Source organism: Lithobates pipiens, unplaced genomic scaffold, assembly GCF_037356315.1.
Source record: "Lithobates pipiens isolate NorthernLeopardFrog02 unplaced genomic scaffold, aLitPip1_a1.2 Scaffold_51, whole genome shotgun sequence".
NCBI lineage: Eukaryota > Metazoa > Chordata > Amphibia > Anura > Ranidae > Lithobates > Lithobates pipiens.
The window spans coordinates 2365794-2386806 of record NW_027507874.1 but is presented as its reverse complement, the minus strand read 5'-3'; the positions used below and the strand labels follow the sequence as shown (position 1 = coordinate 2386806).

Here is a 21013-nt window from a genome sequence, read left to right as displayed (position 1 = left end):
CACTCCTACTGCCGTTCGCACCTTCACTACCACTGGTTACTGACCTTTGGCTTGTTCCCCGACTATGCTTCAGCTTGATCCAAACCTGCAATCACTTGTTACCTACCTTTGGCTTGTATACCAACTACACCTCTGCTTGATCCTTATCTGCTACTGGACCCTGGCTTGCTCTCCTCCTGGTGGGGCGATCTTGAGAGCTACCATCTGGAACTTGCATGCAGAAAACACATCTCCTCCATCAGGAGATCTGGTGAGGACCAATTAGTGCTTAGATGGGTTAGCCCGCTCGTGTACTTATCCTGCTGGTCGGTGGAAACCTCTCTACTGCTATAGTTACTGGTCTCTGAACCTGTCTTTTTGCCTTGTCAGCTGTCTCAGAGTCAGGCTTTGAGAGTCTAAGGCAGTGCAGTGGTGTTGCTATGGGGGTGCAGCCCACACCAGGTGACATCCGCCAGAGGGGTGACACTGGGGCTGCCGCTACACACTGTACTATAATCCTTGTACTTGCAGAGCTGCAGTGCAAGCAGGGCACCAAGCTGTACAGGGGAGGCTGCCTTTAACACTGCCCAGTCAGGTTAAGTTGTCCCTTGGGGATCTCCAATATCTCCCGAGGCAGTCAATTGGTGGTCGGAGCTGGGGGTCTGGCTGCCTCCTCCATTCCTCCCACAGACTCCTTCACTCTGGCTGATCCTGCAGCTGAAGGAAAAAGAGGTGAGGACACAGCAGCCCCAGGTGTCTTCATCTGTAGGCATGCTGTAAGTTACTGCACACTGTCACTACATAGAGTCCTAATCTTCCCTATACCACCCTAATCTGTCCTTTACTACCCTAACCTGTTCTATATCAGCCTAATCTGCCACTATACCACCCGTCTGCCCTATATCACCCTAATTTGCCACTTCACCACCCCGGCCTGCCCTATACCACCTTAATCTGCCACTATACCACCCCAAGAACAATGAAATAGGCCACAAAAATGATCCGCGCCTGATAAGAGGACAACATTGTGAGAAAAGAAAATGGCAAAGCCATGGATATCAGCTGCTCGGATTTACTCCTGGTGAAAAGATCATAGAAAAAGATGCAAATAAAAAAATCCATAAGCGTTTGGTTCAGGTGAAGCTATGTGGTTTGTGGTTGTGCCAGTTTTGATAAACAAGAAATAGTTGTTTATTGAGTAAAAACATTAAAAGGCCATGTAATCACATGTCAGATGTTAAACCAGCCTCCCAGGTTAAATGGTACACCTTCTTATCTGCAGTGGGAAGGGTCCAAGATGTGTCTCGCCATTTGCAAGATCCAAGGATGGTGTGTGTCAGCTGGACTGAAATAGAATGCTAGGAGCTGCAGGTGGAGCCACTGAGTGGATAGCCGTAGCGGTGCTGGTGAGGTAAACGACCGCAAGCTGTGGCAATTCACCCGTGGAGACAACATTGAAAGTGGCATCAGGCAATGATGTCACACAGATGAATGCGGAAGCCGAAGTCGATGAGGAAGGACACTTGGAGAGCAAGCCATTCGTACTGGTCACATTGCTATGATGACATGTTTCTCACCACTGCGCCTTGTCAAGTCATGTTGTCATAGCAGGTTAGATAACACAAACCATATAGCTACACCTGGATCCAAGCGCTTATGGATTTATTTGCAGCTTTCACTATACCACCCTATACTATAATTTACAGGGGTAGTTTGGGGGTGTGCTCTGTTACTGTATGCTGCCTGCAGGGCACTGGGCAGGATAGAAAGGGGGGGGGGGGGCACCATGTGTTAGTCTAATTATGTAGTGGAAGGAAAATAAATAAATAAATATCTGACCGATGAGAGCTTTTCATCGGAAAATGCGACCGTGTGTATGCTCCATCGGAATTTAGCTGTCCGAATTTCTGCCAGACAAAAATTGATAGAAAGTTTTTCAGTCGGGAAAATTGAAAACATGCTATCGGTAATTCCAATTGTGTGTATGCAATTCCGACACGCCAAAAATCACGCATGCTCAGATTCAACTATGAGACAGAAGCTATTGGCTATTAAACTTCCTTTTTCTAGTCTTGTCGTACGTGTTGTACGTCACCGTGTTATAAACGATCGAAATTTGGTGTGACCGTATGTAGGCAAGACAGTTTGAGCCGAATTCCGTCGGAATGCCATCGGGAAAACCATCAGAGCTTTTTCCGATGAGAATTCCGATCGTGTGTACGCGGCATAATAGTTGTCCTCTGGAAATATTCTCCCCCCTGAGCTGTGGATCTCTGCAGCTCCTCCTGAGTTACCATGGACCTCTTGGCTGCTTCTCTGATGAATGCTCTCCTTTCCCGGCCTGTCAGTTTAGGTGGAAGGCCAAGTCTTGGTAGGTTTGCAGTTGTGCCATACTCTTTCCATTTTCGGATGATGGATTGAACAGTGCTCTGTGAGATGTTCAAACCTTGGGATATTTATTTATTTTTTTAGCCTAATGCCGTGTACACACGACCGGACTTTCCGACAGTTTTCGCGGTAGACTTTTCAGTGGAGTTCCGACGGACTTTCCCACACACTATCACACCAAAGTCCAACGGATTTGAACGTGATGACGTACGACCAGACTAGAATAGGGAAGTTCATAGCTAGTAGCCAATAGCTGCCCTAGTGTTGATTTTTGTCCGTCGCACTAGTATACAGACAAACAGATTTTTCGACCGGACTCGAGTCCATCAGAAAGATTTGAAACATGTTCTAAATCTAAAGTCAGTCTGATTTTTTTTTTTTGTCAGCAAAGGTCTGATGAAGCCCACACACGATTGAATTGTCCGGCACATTTGTTCGATCGGACCTTTGCTGTCAAAGTCCGGTCGCGTGTACAGGGCATTACCCTGCTTTAAACTTCTCCACAACTTTATCCCTCACTTGTCTGGTGTGTTCCTTGGCCTTCATGATGCTGATAGTTCACTAAGGTTCTCTAAAAACCCTAGACTCTAGAGGGCTTCACAGAACAGCTGCATTTATACTATATATTAAGTTACTTCTGAGAAAGGATAATTGGTTCCACTAGATTTTAGTTAGAGTATCAGGAAAAAATGGGGGCTGAATACAAATGCATGCCACACTTTTCAGATGCAGTATTTATTTGTCAAAAATTGTGAAAATCATTTTACTTCCACATCACAATTATGTGCCACTTTGTGTTGGTCTATCACATAAAATCCTAATAAAATAAATGTAAATTTTTGGTTCCACAAAATGTGGAAAATTTCAAAAGACATGAATACTTTTTAAAGGCATTGTAGTCCAACTGTATATTTATAGCCATGTTTTTTCTAAACAGATATCCAACAAGTGTTTGTAGGTGTGATTGCCAGGTCCCCAAAAACTCTATCGGTACAAACAAATGGCAACTGTCCCAACCTATAACTGGCCTTAACAGCAAGGAATACATGAAAGGGTGACCGGTATCAAACAACAACAAAGAAAAATTCCCAAGTCAACTTACCAGCCAGCATGCAACATACCAAATTGTCCTAATAGTTTACCTTAAAAACAGGGGTTTCCTCAAACTCAAACAAGAAAGTTTTACAATAAATTACATGATAGTGCAGCAGGACATAGGAGAAATAGCTTAAAGCTATTTAATCTCTTTATGTTTTAACCAGCTAATATCCATCCATTACCAATTTCATGGTTACGATTTCCCTGAAATATGAAAATTTTTCCATTTAAATCACTAGAGGCTTCTGCATGAAACAATTCAAGGTTGCCTGGTTACTGGAAAACATAAATCCTTGGGTACATCTACATTTTTACAGCTTCTCAAGCACCCTGGGAACATTGAAAACTCAGATGCTAACAACTACATTTTGATTTTGTTGAGAAAGTCAAGGGCTATCCCTTCATTACGTCAGCTCCCTTTTGGTCATGAATAGGGTCTCCTTGCTGGTAAGTGGGTTTCCTTTTGTCATTTTTGTTTACAGGAAAAAAAAAGGGGGGGGGGGGGATTACAGATGGCATTTTTTCCTAGAAAGCCTGTTAAAGTGATATGAAAGCTAAAAACGTGTTTTACCTCAATGCATTCCTCGCATTAAGGTAAAAAAACTTTTTTATTCCTCTGTCCTTACCCTTAATTGTGTAAAGAGGAAGAGAGGGGATAATAGATCCAGTGCTGTGCACAGCTGCATCCATTCTCCCCTCTCTTCCTCTTCACATAAGACTCGAGCAACAGAAGCCATTGGCTCCTGCTGCTGTCAATCAAATGCAGGGAGGAGGAAGACTCGCTCTGTGTGTTTATGAAGCGCGGCTCCATAAGCACACAGTTCAGGAGTGAGCTGACACCGTGCGCACCCATAGCAAATGGCAAATGACACTAAGAAGAGGAGGATCCAAGATCACCGCCGGGGACCTGAGAAGAGGATCAAACAAACAGTTCCACTATAAGTCCCTAATCACCACCATTAGTAGTATAAAAACAAAAAATTCCAGTATATATACACACACACCATAGTTTATAGAAGCTATAAAACTTTCAAGCAAATCAAACAACATTTTAGCCGAAATTTATTAAATAGATTTTTTTTTTGGATATGTATATATTATAGCAGAAAGTAAAAAAAATATTGTTTGTTTTGTCTTTTTTTGTGTATATAATAAATAAACCAGCAAAAAAAAAATAGCCTAGTCGTGAAAGGGGTAAACCCCTTTGGAGTTGAATTGATTAAAAAGAAAAAAACAGAGTCAGTCTGACACAGAAATGTTTTATTTAAAAAAAAAAAAAAAAAAAAAAAAAAAAAAAGGTTGTTTTTAAACTCATTGTAACTTGTGATCCATCTGCTGCTCAATGATCACAAATTAAGTCACATATCCTTAAGAGTTGGTTTACACTTCAAAACAAGGCTTCGGACAGGCTTTGTTGAAGCTCTCAGAACGCTAGTCAAAGCCCCTGTTACTAAATAAGATGGTTACCTTACAGTCCCGTTTATACCTTGCTTTTGCTTCAAAAATTATACTCAAAGTCACTTTAGTGGTGCTTCAAAGGCTCCATAGAAGTCTATAGCAAAGCTCGCTTGAAGCACCACCGAAGCATCAAAAAAGCATGTTGAAGCAGTAGGCTCTTTGGTGGCGCTTCAAGCAAGCTTTGTCATAGACTTCTAAAGAGGTTTTGAAGCACCCTTAAAAACGACAAGAGGTATCATTTTTGGAGTGAAGTCGAAGCAAAGGTGTAAACAGGGCTGTAAGCTAACCAAGAGCTTTGACAGGCATTCACAGAGCTTTAACAAAGTGTGTCTGAAGCCATGTTTTGAAGTATAAACTAGCCCTAAGAAAGCTTATGTCCCATCAGAGACATGAGTAGTGAAAACATTTTTGAGACGTAGATAAAAATGCCAGCAAAGAAATTGCAAAGTCTATATTTATCTTCTTTGCTTATGATTATTCTTGCCATGAAGACAGCAGGCCTAATGAATGTGGGCTCTGACCATACTTACACAAGTGCTAAAGACTTTCCTCGGCTCCCATGTGACATAATTTAAGCTCGGCAACTGTTGTCCTAGGTACACCTGGATGCACTGTGGGAGGATGGGGGCAAACAGAGCATTGGAGAAACAAATAGAAGGTTAGGTGGCAGGCAGTAGAGTGATCCTGTTTCTTTGCCCTGCAATAGTTCACATTAGGTTACATAATACAGTATGCCCATTTCTTGGTGTCCGACAGTGACTTGTTTTTCAGAAGCCTTGTCGCACTCAGAAAAAAGACTAGGGGATGACTACTATCGTGATAGCCCCAATGCTGGACCTAAATTAGACTTTGCTCTCAGGTGACTCCTCTGATGGACAACAAGGTGGCTGTTTCTTGTAAAACATTTCCCGCACTCGAAGCAAGAATAGGGCTTCTCCCCTGTGTGAGTCCTGTGGTGTTTAGAGAGATTTGACTTATCTTTAAAGCACCTCCCGCACACCTGACATGAATAAGGCTTATCTTCCCTGTGTATTCTTCCGTGTCTGAGAAGATTGGCTTTGTCACGGAAACATTTCCCGCACAGCGAACAAGAATAGGGCTTCTCCCCTGTGTGAACCCTCATGTGGGTGAAGAGATGGGACTTCTGGGTAAAAGACTTCCCGCAGGCTGAGCACCCATACGGTTTTGTCCGCAAGTGAATTTTCTGGTGTAAAAGGAGATGAGAGTTCTGGGTAAAACATTTGCTGCACTGAGGACACGGGTACAATTTCTCTACTCTGGGGCTACGGAGATCTGTAACGAGGTCATCAATGATACAAACTTCATGAGTAGAAAGGTCAGAAGATAGATCTTCACTATGAGGTGCTGGGAGGAAATTCGACACATGGTGATTTTCTATTGGAGAATCACATATGATGTCATCATCTTCGATTTCTCCATCTACAGTGATAATGGGGTGCTCATATTTTCTGTATCGTCCATCTAGAGAAAAAAAAGGGGGGGGGGGCATATAAGAAATTTTTTAAATTCTTATTTAAAGCTGGACTCCAGGAAAACTGCTAATACACATATATTAGCCGTTTTACCTGCCAAAGGATTTGCATATCTGTCTATTCTATCCTGAGATTTACGGAGCACAATCCTATCTGGCAGGGCAGAAGACCAGTTTTTTTCTCTGTTGCAGGTCATTAACACTAACAAGTCTTGTCCCTCCCCCAGCCAGTGACTGGACAGTGAAAGGAAAAGCAGCAGACTAATAAGCTCATCTCTCTGTCACTCTGCCTTCTCCTCTGTTAGCACATGGACACTCCCTCCCAGTCTAAGCTCTGTTGTGCATGGAATTCTAAGGGCCTGAGATCAGGTCACATAAAAAAGGTATTTACACGGCTTGATAAAAAAAATAAAAAATAAAAAAAAGTCCTTAATGATGTAATAGTGATTACAGAATTTTCTTTATTTGTGTCTGGAGTTCAGCTTTAACCTGAACCCTGTTTCACACCAGTGCAGCTTTGAAATTGCACTACTTCAGCAAGATTTCAAAGCCGCAGATCAGAGCGATTTGGACCTCTGATTTCATTGCGGCTTGTGACTTAATTTAACAGAAGTCTATGCAAGTTGCAATATAAAAAAAATAAAAAAAAAAATAAAAACAAAGTAGTACAGGAACCTTTCAGATTTGGAACAATTTGAACGCTTTCATTGACGGCAATGGGGTGCAACTTAACGATTTTGAACAGTCAAATTGCATAACAAATCGCATTGGTGGGAACAAGGGCTAAATCTGTTAGGAGAGTAAGAAGTCCTTCTCTGAATACTTATTCTGGGGTCAGTGACCTAAATTATTAAATGCAGAGGCCAAGTATGACAGACAAGCAACTAGATTTTTCAAAGTTACCAATGACAACCTCACATGGTCCAATTCATTTTTGAACAAGCAGATCCTCATACACAATATTACCAAGACTATTGGGACGCCTGCCTTTACACGCACATGAACATTAATGACATCCCAGTCTTAGTCTGTAGGGTTCAATATTGAGTTGGTCCACCCTTTGCAGCTATAACAGCTTCAATTCTTCTGGGAAGGCTTTCCACAAGGTTTAGGAGTGTGTCTATGGGAATGTTTGACCATTCTACCAGAAGCATTTGTGAGGTTAGGCACTGATGAGGACGAGAAGGCCTGGCTCACAGTCTCTGCTCTAATTCATTCCAAAGATGTTCTATTGGGTTGAGGTCTGGACTCTGTGCAGGCCAGTCAAGTTCCTCCACCCCAAACTCGCTCATCCATGTCTTTATGGACCTTGCTTTGTGCACCGGTGCACAGTCATGTTGGAATAGGCCCTTTCCTGCCATCCTCAAACTGTTCCTACAAATTTGGGAGCATGAAATTGTCCAAAACGTCTTGGTATGTTAAGAATATTGTAGTGGCTGAACAAGTAGAATCTGTATTTAGTGTTTCTTACTCACCTATGCTGATCTCTGAAGGGATTTGCTCCTCTTCTTCATCGCAGGGCTCATCGCCCCTCACATATGACTCTTCATCATCTTCAACTTTAATGACGATTAAGTTATCTCCCTAAAATAAGGAAAACCACAAACAATAAAGCATTACACCGAGTTATTAAAGCCCAAAACTAGACAAAACTTTTTTTGAGATAGGGAGGGGACAGAACTTCTGTGGGGGTTTTATTTCATTGAGAAGAGCTCTCCTTACGTTCTTATCTCTGCGACACCCGGACAAGACATGATGGGACTGAGGGTCACCGGGACAGGAAAACACAGCAATTAAAAAAACTAAAAAAACTGACTGAGGTTCCCATCTCTTTGCTTTATTCAAAACAAAAAAATAAATAAAAGTTTTTTGTAGAATTGGGCCTAGAATTTTAGTATTATTAAAGAATTTTTCACCTTATAATGGTAGGTGACATCGTGAGTAAGGTCTATAGCATCTGCTGGGGTCTTCAAATCTTCCTGTGCGGGATCCCTGGAATACAAAGGACGGGGACATCTCTCTGGGGGATTTCTTTTATTTTTAAATCCATCTGTAGGAAAACGCATAAGATTGTTGTACTTACTGTAAAATCGAATTCTTGAAGTCAGTTGAGGGATACAGGAATTCAGATACAGTCGGGTTTTACAGCCTCCTGCAGGACTGGACACTGGCAAGCAAATTTCATAAAAGTTAGCCACCAGTATAACCCCTCCTCTAACCAGCATGCCTCAGTTGTGTAGAAAAGCACTACTGGGGGGGACTTGTGTCCCCCAATGGACTTTAAGATATGGATTTTACAGCAAGTACAAAATCCCATCTTTATCATCCATTGAGGGAAAAGGAAATTCAGATAAATACAGTCAGGATGTCCAAAAGCAGTCAACTGAGGAATGGCCAATATAAGTCAAAAGCATTACAAGCCTCCCTAGAAGGAACACCTATAGCCCAGGAACTGCCTGAAAGACCAACACCTGAATCAGAATGGATATGGTGACCCCTACCAGATATGGGAACAAGACAACATGACCAAGGAGAAAGCACAAAGGATCAACCTGATGCTCTAGACCTGGATGGAAAAAGTCACTGCCAGAGGGGAATGACTCCACACAGAAGCAAAATACAACGTGAGCCAGCAAGAAGCTGATCAACCACAACCATCAGAAATCATAAAATGGGTGAACCAATAAATTCTCAATGGGAAAGAAAAGGACCAACAACCTGATGTGGTCAATAGAACAAAACACTGGAAATAATCTTCAGCCAGGAACAGGTTTGAAAGAAAACCCGACGCAAGAGAAGTTTAGGTAAGAAGACCAGACAATCCACATGGGAAAACCAAAAGGCCTGTTATTATTACCCCTCAATGTCAAGGGAATAAACTCTGTAACTAAGGAAGGCTGTCTATCCAAACAAGGTATATCAGAACTTATGGTATAGTATAACCTAAAAGCCTATGGCATGAGAAGACCCCTGAACCCATTAGAAAATTCAAAAGTTCAATTCCAGAAGACAATAATACAAGTATAGGCAGAAATGAAAAACCTGTCATCATCAGACAAGTTGGATGGGGATTGCTAAAAGGACACTGGGGATGAAAAAGTGAAACAACCTCCAATACATGTAAATGTTGCGCTAATCAATAAAACATATCAATACATTTCAACAAGTGCCAAAGATAAGAAAACGTCCCAAAGAAAATAACGTGCAAATCAACAATACGTGTGAATGAATAAGAATCTTCCACCCAAGGATCTAGAAACAAGTGTCACGACAGACCAGGAACCTTCACCATATGGTCAAAAATGCGGGCTTACCAAACAGTTTCCCCCCCCCGAATAATAGAGAAGTCATAAAAAGTGTCCCAGTTGCTCATATAGCGCTATCTAGAGCCACATATGCTCCGAAAGCAAACAAGAGCATACACATAGTGCCAAACCTAATAACCAACTTTTATTTATAATAGATATATATATATATATATCACTTACAAGCATCACAGGGTAATTGGGCATTGAAAAAAAGTCCGGCAGGCATACAAACTTCCAGGTCACTTCCGGTTGCACGAAGATGTCAATATGCAACTCCGCCCTACGCCTTTCATCATGTGTGACGTCTTCTTTTCACTTTTACATAACCTCAATTCCCCTAGAGCAGTGATGGTGAACCTTGGCACCCCTGATGTTTTGGAACTACATTTCCCATGATGCTCCACTACACTGCAGAGTGCATGAGCATCATGGGAAATGTAGTTCCAAAACATCTGGGGCGCCAAGGTTCACCATCCCTGCCCTAGAGCCTTCAAAAAAATGCTGTGGGCCCTGTTTACCCCTTAACCACAGCCATGGTTCCTGATATCTTCTGATCAACCCAGGTCTATCAAAGCATAAACAGTCGTGGAGCAGGGAACAGGAATCTTAGCTGAAATGCCACGAGAATCACCTAGAATATGGGCAAGTCCAGGGCAGTATTCATGTGACTTTCCCCAGGAGGCTGCTAATCAGCCAGGGAGGAAGGAACAATCCCCTGTGGAAGAGGTCCCACAAAGTCCTCTAGATACTCTCTGTCATCAACATAGTGCCTGCAGTAGAGAGCTAGTGTGCTCTACCTGCTGGCAATTCCAGCAGACACAGTGCCTTCCAAAAAAGATCTCTGCCTGCTGTGAAGCATATGAGGTGCATACACCACTCTTGTCAGTGAAGGCGCTATTGGTTGAGGAGAGCCAGATTCCAAGACCACAATCTTCTGAAAGCCCCTTCGGACGGGCTAACATGCTTGCCATTATCTAGCACAAGAGTCCAGCAACCTGTTGCTGGGGGGACTCCCAACTCCCTCGCAGAAGTGAAGACATTACAACACCTAAATGGTGTCCAAAAGAGTACAGGGTAGGACATCTAGTCAAGGTGGGGTCCCCGGCATGAAAGGAACTATTAATTCCAAGGGATAAGATGGTAGTCTCAGGGATGGAGATACTCCAGAAAGTGGAATGTCTCAGGATTAGTGGGAATATATTATCCTAGTAGCTTGAAGACACAAAAAGATTTCAACAGAAACTACCTGACCTTCAGGAACAGGCTCAAAGTTCTGTGCAGAACCCAAAACTGCAACCATGGGGAAAGGGGCAGAAGGAAGCCAAGAAGAAACCGGTAAAGGGGAGGCCAACCTGCAGGGGGTTTCCCCCAACACTCCCCATTCCCTCAATGCAGAGGAAGGAATGAAACCCTTGCCTGATAACAAGGGTACACCAGGTGTAATCCTTTTCAGGGATGATGTAAGCTGTAGAACCACACCCAATGGAGAGAGGAGCTTGTCAAAGCTGGAGGCTGACGAGGCTCGACCTGGCCATATTCTACAGGAGTCAGTCTCTTCAGAAGGGTGCTGACTACAATAGAGTTGACTCTTTACAGCAGGGCACCCAAGTTTGCCACTTTGGGGATGCCAGGAGAAGACCCAAGCTGAAACCAAGAGTCAAGGCTCCAAGAAGCAAAAGGAATGCCCAAGGGACACTGATGATCCTTGCCCAGTAAGGAGAAGATAGCGCTCACCCTGTAGATCAGAGAGTTCCTCTGGAGCAGGGGGGCCTGAGAGATATCATGTACCATAAAGGGTTCTTTATAATTCAGAGACAGGGTGCCTTCCTGAGGAGAAGGGGGCAGCCCAGCTCCAAACCCCAAACTATCATGAGGGTAAGGTCCAGGGGACATGAGCTGGATATAGAAGGGGTTATACTGGCGGCTGGATTAGGACCTGTCTGCCAGTGTACAATATTTCTTTAGGCGGCAGTATAACTGAATTCCTGTGTCTCTTAATGGACCATAAGGAAACACATACTTTATATGTGAGGATGTTTGTATCTAGGCGGATGCTCAATACACTTCTTTCCTTTACAAGAAATTAAAGTCTCCTCTTACCCGGTGATTTTGGGGTCCATGGGTTCTCCATCATAATGTCCTTGTAGAGATCCTTGTGTCCTTCTATATACTCCCACTCCTCCATAGAGAAATAGACAGTGACATCCTGACACCTTATAGGAACCTGACACACACAATGATACAGTCACCATCCAGACACATACTTTTTTTTTTTTTTTTTTTTTTTTTACTGGATAATGTCCCATAATTTCCAGCATGGCCTCACCTCTCCTCTCAGCAGCTCAATGATCTTGTTGATGACCGCTAGAATCTTCTTGTCATTTCTCACAGGTATTAGAGAAAGAAGTGGGGGTTCCATAATAAACTTCTCTCTCCTGTTCCATTGTCTTGGCACAGTGTGGTGACTGTTGGGTGTCATATGCTTGACAGATGTCTTCTTCACAACCATGTAATCCTGAGAGTTAAAATACAGATTCATATCACCAACTTAAAAATTATTGTAATATATTTTTTTTTTTAAATAACAAACATGTTACACTTACCAACTCTGTGCAATGAAATTGTACAAAATGGCCCCAAACTTCCTCTTTTTGGGTCACCTATCACCACTCTTGGCTCCTCCTCCCTTTTCGGTAACCCCTTAGCAAGCCAGGGTGAGGGGGCGATACTGCTACGTAAATATTTTTTAACTTAATTCAGTGAATGCATTAAAGTAAAAAACGTTTAGTCTTTAGAACCACTTTAGTGATAAAGAGTAAGTCACACCCTGCACCACACACCCTGGAACATCTGCTTTTCTTTCCTCTCAACTACTTCAGCCCCAGAAGGATTTTCCCCCTTCCTGACCAGGCCATTTTTTGCTAAACGCCACTGCATCACTTTAACTGACAATTGCTCAGTCGTGAGACGCTATGCCCAAACAAAATGTATGTCATTTTTTCCCCACAAACAGAGCTTTTTTTGGTGGTATTTGATCACCTCTGCAGTTTTTATTTTTTGTGCTATAAACAAAAACAATTTTTGAAAAAAAAAAAAGTTTTTTTTTTACTTTTTGCTATAATAAATACCCACCCCCCCCCCCAAAAAAATAAGAAAAAAAAATGCAATAAGCGTATGTATATTTGTAGATGCTATAACTTTTGTGTAAACCAAACAGGGGATAGATTTGTGGCATTTAAATTTTTACTAGTAATGGTGGCAATCTACGATTTTGCGGCGAACTGACACTTTTTTGGGACCATTGACATTTATACAGCAATCAGTGCTATAAAAATGCACTGATTACTGTATAAATGTCACTGGTAGGATAGGGGTTAACCCTAGGGGCCAATCAAGGGGTTAAGTGTGTTTCCTGCTAGGTGTTTCTAACTGTGGGGGGTGGGACTGATTGGAGGAGGAGACTGATCACTTTTCCTAATTACTAGAAACAGAAGTTCTCTCTCCTCCCGACAGAAAGGAGATCTGAAGCCTTGCGGCTTCACAACTGGCTTCCAACTGAGCATGAGCGTATACAGCGGCTACTCAGCAAGCGGTTAATAATATATCCAGAGGCCTCCTCACCTCTCCAGTCAGGTCTGTATTTTATCACTAGAGATAAAAGTGATGTAATGTGACCTCCCAGAATCCTCCTCACCTCTCCAGTCAGTAGGCCGATGATCTCCAGAGTGAGGTCTAATATCCTCTCAGTCATGTGATTATGCTCTTTCTCCATCCTCAGCCAGGTGATATTTCCCAGACAGGCTTCAGTTTAAGCTGTGATAAAAATAAAAATAAAACACACAGACCTTATGATGGAGTCTAGTGATCTCTGTGAGATTAGGAATGATAACCTTAAAGTGAAACTTCACCCAAAAGGGGGAAGTTCAGCTCTTCCTCCTCCTTCCTCCCTTCTACTTTATATTTGGCACTTTTATTTGGGGGGGGGGGGGGGGTCAGCGGTAACATGATTTTGACAGGTACCTGCTCCCTCTAAAAGGAAGTTCACCCCTCTCCTTCACCCACAGACTTTTCTGGGACATCACAGGTCCCAGAAGACTGCGGGACCAATCACAAAATGCAGTACTGCTCATGCTCAGTTGGAAGCTGGTTATGAAGCCTCGAGGGCGGGGACGGTAGGGCCGGAAGGGAAGCGAGGGCGGGGACGGTAGGGCCGGAAGGGAAGCGAGGGCGGGGACGGTAGGGCCGGAAGGGAAGCGAGGGCGGGGACGGTAGGGCCGGAAGGGAAGCGAGGGCGGTAGGGCCGGAAGGGAAGCGAGGGCGGTAGGGCCGGAAGGGAAGCGAGGGCGGTAGGGCTGGAAGGGAAGCGAGGGCGGTAGGGCTGGAAGGGAAGCGAGGGCGGTAGGGCCGGAAGGGAAGCGAGGGCGGTAGGGCCGGAAGGGAAGCGAGGGCGGGGACGGTAGGGCCGGAAGGGAAGCGAGGGCGGTAGGGCCGGAAGGGAAGCGAGGGGCGGGGACGGTAGGGCCGGAAGGGAAGCGATGGCGGGGACGGTAGGGCTGGAAGGGAAGCGAGGGCGGGGACGGTAGGGCCGGAAGGGAAGCGAGGGCGGGGACGGTACAGCCGGAAGGGAAGCGAGGGCGGGGACGATACAACCGGAAGAGTAGCGAGGGCGGTACAGTTGGAAGGGAAGTGAGGGCGGGGACGGTACACCCGGAAGAGAAACAAGGGTGGGTACAGCTGGAAGGGAAGAAAGAGCAGGAATGGTACAGCCAGATGAGAAGCGAGGGCGGGGACGGTACAGCTGGAAGAGAAGCGAGGGTGGTACAGCCGGAAGGGAAGCGAAGGCGGGGTGACGGTACAGCCGGAAGGGAAGCGAAGGCGGGGACAGGAAAGTGAGGGTGGAGAAGGTAGACAGGAAATGGAAATGGGGGTAGGAATGGTAGTGAAGGGAAGTGAGAGTGGCGAGGGTAGAGAGAGGAGGTGAGGGCGAGGATGGCGGAGAGAGGGAAAAAAAAGCAAGGGCAGGGAATTGAGACAAGGTTGGAGGGAGGGGGCAGGGAGAAAAAAGAGGTCTAGGATAGAAAGAAAGGGATCAAGAGAAAAAAAAAAACCTGAGGAAATAGTATAATTGGATAGAGAGAAGACACAATAATATGGGGAAGAAGAAGAATTGGACGGATAACGGAAGAAGGGGTTTAAATCAAACAGTAAAAAGGGAATGGACAGACGGACAATATGGATCCCTCCTGCCATCATTTATTAGGGATTATCTTCCTTCCCTTGCACTGAAATGGAAAAATCTTTGCCACCAACAGATACCAAATCTCAGGTCCAATCCACCCCCCAGACATGACAGTGCAGGGCCAGCAGACACCCAGTGTGAGCAGCACTCCCACCTCACCTCTCATCACCTGCAATATTGGGGGAGTGGAGATGAGCCCCCCAGCATGGCACCTTATCCTTTATTCCAGCTGAGGTACACTTCCTCTATACACCCCATTCATGGTTCAGGTAAACTGATTCATGAGGAGCCACCATTGCTGAGCAGCTTCCAGCCCAACCTGGGTAATACAGCCAGTACCCACAACGCACTATTTATGAACCCTCGCTCATATTTATTGCCGCCACCCCTCACCTGCAGTCTAAACCCCCTCAAAACCAACCGACCATCAAATCTTTCTTCTCTTCACTGTAACTTCCGGGTTCACCCACCCCCTGACAATTACTTCCGGGTTCAGCCTGCACAGCTGGTTTCCCTCCTGTATAGAAGAGAGAACGTCGACTTGCGCCCTCTGCTGGCGGAATGACCGCCTTTAACAAGCACACGTGAAGGCTTTGATTGGTTCCTGCAGCTACCTGCGGTAACGCAATAAAAGCAGCAGCCATTATTGTGTGGTCTATTATAAAACAACTACTTTATTGCAAGTGTTCTATCAGATAAACCACACACGGCCTACTGCGCATGCGCGACCAAAGTGACGTTGCCTCGCGGCCATCTTAGTACACCCGCACTCTTCCGAAGTAAGCCTGGAGTTAGAAGTCGGCAAGAGGACATATTTATACACCCACCGGAGTCTTGCTTTTCACAGATATTTTTAACAGTAAACTCAGCTTATATAGTGAAATGCTGTATTTAGAATGACTTAACACTGTTTTAATGTTGAATTTTAAAAGCAGTGGCGAGCCTGCTGACCTCACAGGTTTGCTGATGTGACCGAACACCGCTGCTTTTAAAATGAAACATCAAAAGTGTTACAGATTTCTAAATACTGCATTTCACTATATAAACTAAGCTTACTGTTAAAAATATCTGTGAAAAGCAAGACTCTGGTGGGTGTATAGTCACCTCGGCTGTGCATCACACATGCGCAGTAGGCCGAATAGCCGCTGTCTGATAGAACATCCTCACTCTGTTATTCATTTGTATATGGTGTTTTCCGTCAGATTTCGTAACGGAAGTGATGTTCCGTTGCCGCCATTTTGTTACATCATAAATTTGTAAATGCAAACATTAGAGAATTAGAAAATTCATAAATTTGAAAATCCAAATATAAGAAAGAAAATCTGAACATTTGAAAGAATAACTACCTAACTAATAATAACTAACTATTAAATTATAGGTATTGGAATTTCCTTTCAAATGTGTCTGTTAGTGAAAGTAACAAATACAAATTTATCCAAAGTTACTAATTATTCAAAATAACGAATGCCGCATTTAAACAAATGGAACAGAACAAATTAATAATGAATAATAATAAATAACAATAATAATAATAGAAACTTCTTTTTTATTATTATTAATTTGTTACGTTCCATTCCTTTAGATACAACATTCGTTATTTTGGATAATTCTCAACTTCAGATACATTTGTATTTGTTACGTTCACTCACAGTAAAATTTGAAAGGACATTCCAATACCTATAATGTAATAGTTAGTAATAGTTAAAGTTATTGTTAGTGATGGACGAACTTCCGACGGGACGTTTCGCGAAAGCGAAATGCGAACGGACCCAAACGTTCGCGAAACCGAACGTTCGCCGCGGGCCCCATTGACTTCAATGGGAGGCGAACTTTGCAAACCTTCATGTCGAATTTGCGGCCACGTGGTAATTATTAGGGGGTAAAACGTAGTCCCACCATCTGGACAATGACATAATACATGTATGAGGTGAATTTGGGATCGATAACTACAAGCATTTTTATTTTATTTGGGAAATTGTTCTAACAATTCAGGACTATGGAGCTAATGAAGGCAATGGAGGAGAGGGAAGGTCAGGGACCAGGGTAGGCAAAGAAGAGGGTGCAGGAGATGATCACCAGCAGCGTGACATACCGGAATGACACATGCACCGTGATAGAGGCATCTGACAGCAGCACCGTAATACAGAGCACTGACAGCAGCACCGTGACATACAGCGCTGACAGCAGCACCGTGACATACAGCGCTGACAGCAGCACCGTGACATACAGCGCTGACAGCAGCACCGTGACATACAGCGCTGACAGCAGCACCGTGACATACAGCGCTGACAGCAGCACCGTGACATACAGCGCTGACAGCAGCACCGTGACATACAGCGCTGACAGCAGCACCGTGACATACAGCGCTGACAGCAGCACCGTGACATACAGCGCTGACAGCAGCACCGTGACATACAGCACTGACAGCAGCACCGTAAGCAGCCCCAGGAGGAAGTCAGCACAGCACAGGGATGGTGTGATCCCCTCATAATAAGAACCCCCAGGAGGAAGTCAGCACAGCACAGGGATAGTGTGATCCCTTCATAATAAGAACCCCCAGGAGGAAGTCAGCACAGCACAGGGATATCATAAGCAGCCCCAGTAGAAATATGACACCGCTCAACCTCTTCAAAGAGGAGGGTAGGGGCATATAGTACGGTGTGCTTTTTTGGGTCAAGGAAGTGAGCCAAATGAATTAAGAAGGTCTGTGTGCTTGATTAAAAAAATAGTTTATAGACATATACATGGTCTACTGGTCACATGTGTTGAATTCCTCCGAGATCCATGCCTCATTCATTTTTAGAAATGTGAGGTAGTTAACACTGTCGTGAGCTAGGCGAGTACGCTTATCGGTCACAATCCCCCCTGCTGCGCTGAACGTCCTTTCGGACAGGACACTGGATGAGGGGCAAGCCAACAGTTCGATTGCAAATTGGGCAAGCTCTGGCCAGAGGTCAAGCCTGCCCACCCAGTAGTCTAGGGGTTCATCACTCCTCAGAGCGTCCACATCGGCCGTTAACCCAATGTAGTCGGACACCTGACGGTCTAGGCGTTCCCTGATGCTGGATCCGGATGACACCTGTCGATGGGTCGGCTGAAAGAATGACCTCATATCCGAAGTCACCAACACATCTTCAAACCGGCCTCTTCTTGCAGGCGCTGTTGGATTGGTACCCGCAAATCCTTCTCTGGGAGTGGGAATTGCTCCTCTGCCAGCGCACGCAAAAGCAGAATGCAGCATTTCTCGAAGCAAGGCCTGGAAGTGCTGCATTCTGACAGCCCTCTGCGACGGCGGTAACATTTCCGCCATTTTGTGTTTGTACCGGGGGTCTAAGTACGTTGCCACCCAGTACTGGTCCTTGACCCTCATGCTTTTTATACGGGGGTCCCTATTAAAACACTGGAGCATGAAGGCCCCCATTTGCACTAAAGTGGAAGCGGTGTGGTGGCCTGGCTCCTGCTCATCATCCAGGATAATGTCGTCCTCTTCATTCTCCTCTCCCCATCCTCGCACAACAGGGATCCCAGAAAGGTTTAAAGCATGCTCTTCTTGCTCCTGCTCATCCGCCCCGGCACCATCCTCCTCTGACTCCTCATCAGACTCCTGTTGTTGACTTGTCTCAGATAGAGTAGCCCCCCCTGGGAATTCATCCAGCATTGCGACTTCCTCATCTTCCCGCTCCTGCTCCTCCACAGCCTGATCAATGACACGACGCAATGCACGCTCCAGAAAGAAGGCATAAGGTACCATGTCACTGATGGCGCCATGGCTGCGACTGACCAGTTTGGTGATCTCCTCAAATGGCCGCAGAAGTCTGCATGTGTCGCGCATGAGCAGCCACTGGCGCGGTGAAAAAAAACCCAGCTCCCCAGAACCGTTTCTTTCGCAGAGTTCATACAGGTAGACGTTAACTGCACGTTTCTGCTGGAGCAGCCTATCAAGCATATAGAAGGTTGAGTTCCATCGCGTCGGGCAATCGCAAATAAGACGTCTGACCGGCAGATGGTGTCGCCGCTGAATGTCAGCAAGGCGAGCCATGGCCGTGTAAGATCTTCTGAAATGGGCCGAGATTTTCCTTGCCTGCCACAAGATGTCCTGGACCCCAGGGTATTTGACAAGGAATCGCTGCACGACCAAGTTTAAGACGTGTGCCATGCACGGCACGTGCGTGATTTTGCCCTGTTTCAATGCGCTAAGCAGATTGGCACCGTTGTCACACACCACTTTACCAACTGTCAAATTGAGCGGTGTTAGCCACTCATCTGCCTGTGAACGCAAAGCTGAAAGGAGTGCCGGGCCAGTGTGGCTCTTTGCTTCCAGGCACAACAGACGCAGCACGGCATGGCAACGTCTCACCTGGCATGTGGAATAGGTTCTGGGGAGCTTGGGCGGTGCAGCGGAAGAGACGCTAGCAGCGGAAAAGGAGGAGGCAGCTGAGGAGGAGAGGGAGGAGGATGGAGTAGGAGGAGGAGAAGAAGAGTCAGGCCTGCATGCAATCCGTGGCGGTAAAACCAAATCTACACGGGTGCCACGGGTTACATGCTTGACGGCCGTCAGAAGGTTCACCCAGTGGGCAGTAAAACTGATATACCTTCCCTGCCCGTGTTTGCTAGACCACGTGTCTGTGGTCAGATGTATCTTGGCACCGACACTGTGTGCCAGAGATACATTCACTTGCCGCTGAACATGGCCATATAGCTCTGGGATGCCCTTCTCTGAGAAATACTTCCTTCCTGGGACCTTCCATTGTGGTGTTCCAATGGCCACAAATTTGCGAAAGGCCTCCGAGTCCACCAGTTTATATGGCAGTAGTTGGCGGGCTATGAGTTCTGACAAGCCAGCCGCCAACCGTTGGGCAAGAGGGTTATCCGGCGTCATCATTTTTTTACGCTCAAACATTAGGCCCACGGAAGCCTGCCTTTTTGCAGAAAAATGTGAGCTTGGCGTGATGGAAGGTGGAGTGGAGGACAATTGTGAGGAGAGAGGAGAAGGAGAAGTAGAAGACGAGGCTGGACGGTGAGAGCCTGCAGTGTGGCTTTGTGTGTTCCGTTGCTCCCACTGGGCTCGGTGATGGCTGCTCATGTGCCTTCTTAAGGCGGTCGTCCCTAGGTGAGTATTGGGCTTACCGCGACTAACGCGTTGACTGCAAAGATTGCAGATGGCAACGCTATTGTCAGCAGCGGACACGTTAAAAAAAGCCCACACTGCGGAGCCATGTGCCGGTGTCCTGGGAGCGCCAGATGTGACCGTACATGGTCGATGACTCGCTCCTGATACATTTGCAGTCTGCTTTGTCCCTGCTGTGCAATGTAAGTCATTGCTGCTTCTCCTCCCTATCTGCTGGTCCATATCTCCCTCTGAACTCCCCTCCTCTTCCTCTCTTGTGGGCACCCACGTGACATCACTAGACACGTCATCATCAACGTCACCTTCCCCACCGCTATAAGTAGAGATCTCGGAGTAGGCAGCAACACCGGGGACCAACCTCCTCCTTGGGCTGATCTGGGTACTGTCGTCAGACTGCTGAGTAGCGCTTGTTGCTACCTCCTCTTCCTGATCCAATACCAAGAGTGGCTGCGCATCAGAAATGTCCTCTTGATATGGATCGGAAAATAATTCCAGTGACTCAAGCGGAAGGTATGTGGTGGTGGTGGTGGTGTTGTTGGTGGTAGTGTCTTTGGGGGTGCACATAGCAGAGAGTGAAGAAGAGGGTGCAGATCGAGAGGATGAGGAGGGTGCAGAAGAGTAAGGCTGAGCGAGCCACTCAACCAAGTCTGGTGCATCCTTTAAAGTAATTGAACGCACCTTCTGCAACTTCCCACTTTGGCTCAAGCCTGTTGCTCCTGCCCTACCCCTACCACCCCTGCGGAAGGGCCTGCCTCTTCCTCTGCCTGTCATTTTTTAAATGACCCTGTGACAAAACTCTTAGTCCCTATACCGATGAAGGACTGCTGCAGTATAGGGCAGCAGTCAGCAGTGGTGCACGTCAACCCTATCTATTGTGGACCGATAGCGGTCCTTACAGAACAGCAGACTGTACCACACTCAAG

At 45.5% G+C, this 21013-nt stretch overlaps 1 protein-coding gene across 1 annotated transcript in view; it reads right to left on the bottom strand.

Moving 5' to 3' along the window:
- The window catches only part of LOC143957199 (uncharacterized), a 220478-nt gene that overhangs the window by 21041 nt on the left and 178424 nt on the right, over nt 1-21013 (bottom strand). Inside the window, exons 20-27 of the mRNA XM_077467346.1 lie at nt 13744-14457; nt 13418-13532; nt 12050-12238; nt 11824-11947; nt 8332-8465; nt 7891-7999; nt 5736-6405; nt 946-1054 (exon numbers count right to left, since the gene is read on the bottom strand). Coding sequence (XP_077323472.1) covers nt 946-1054; nt 5736-6405; nt 7891-7999; nt 8332-8465; nt 11824-11947; nt 12050-12238; nt 13418-13532; nt 13744-14457 — 2164 coding nt within the window. The remainder of the gene's footprint in view (nt 1-945; nt 1055-5735; nt 6406-7890; nt 8000-8331; nt 8466-11823; nt 11948-12049; nt 12239-13417; nt 13533-13743; nt 14458-21013) is intronic.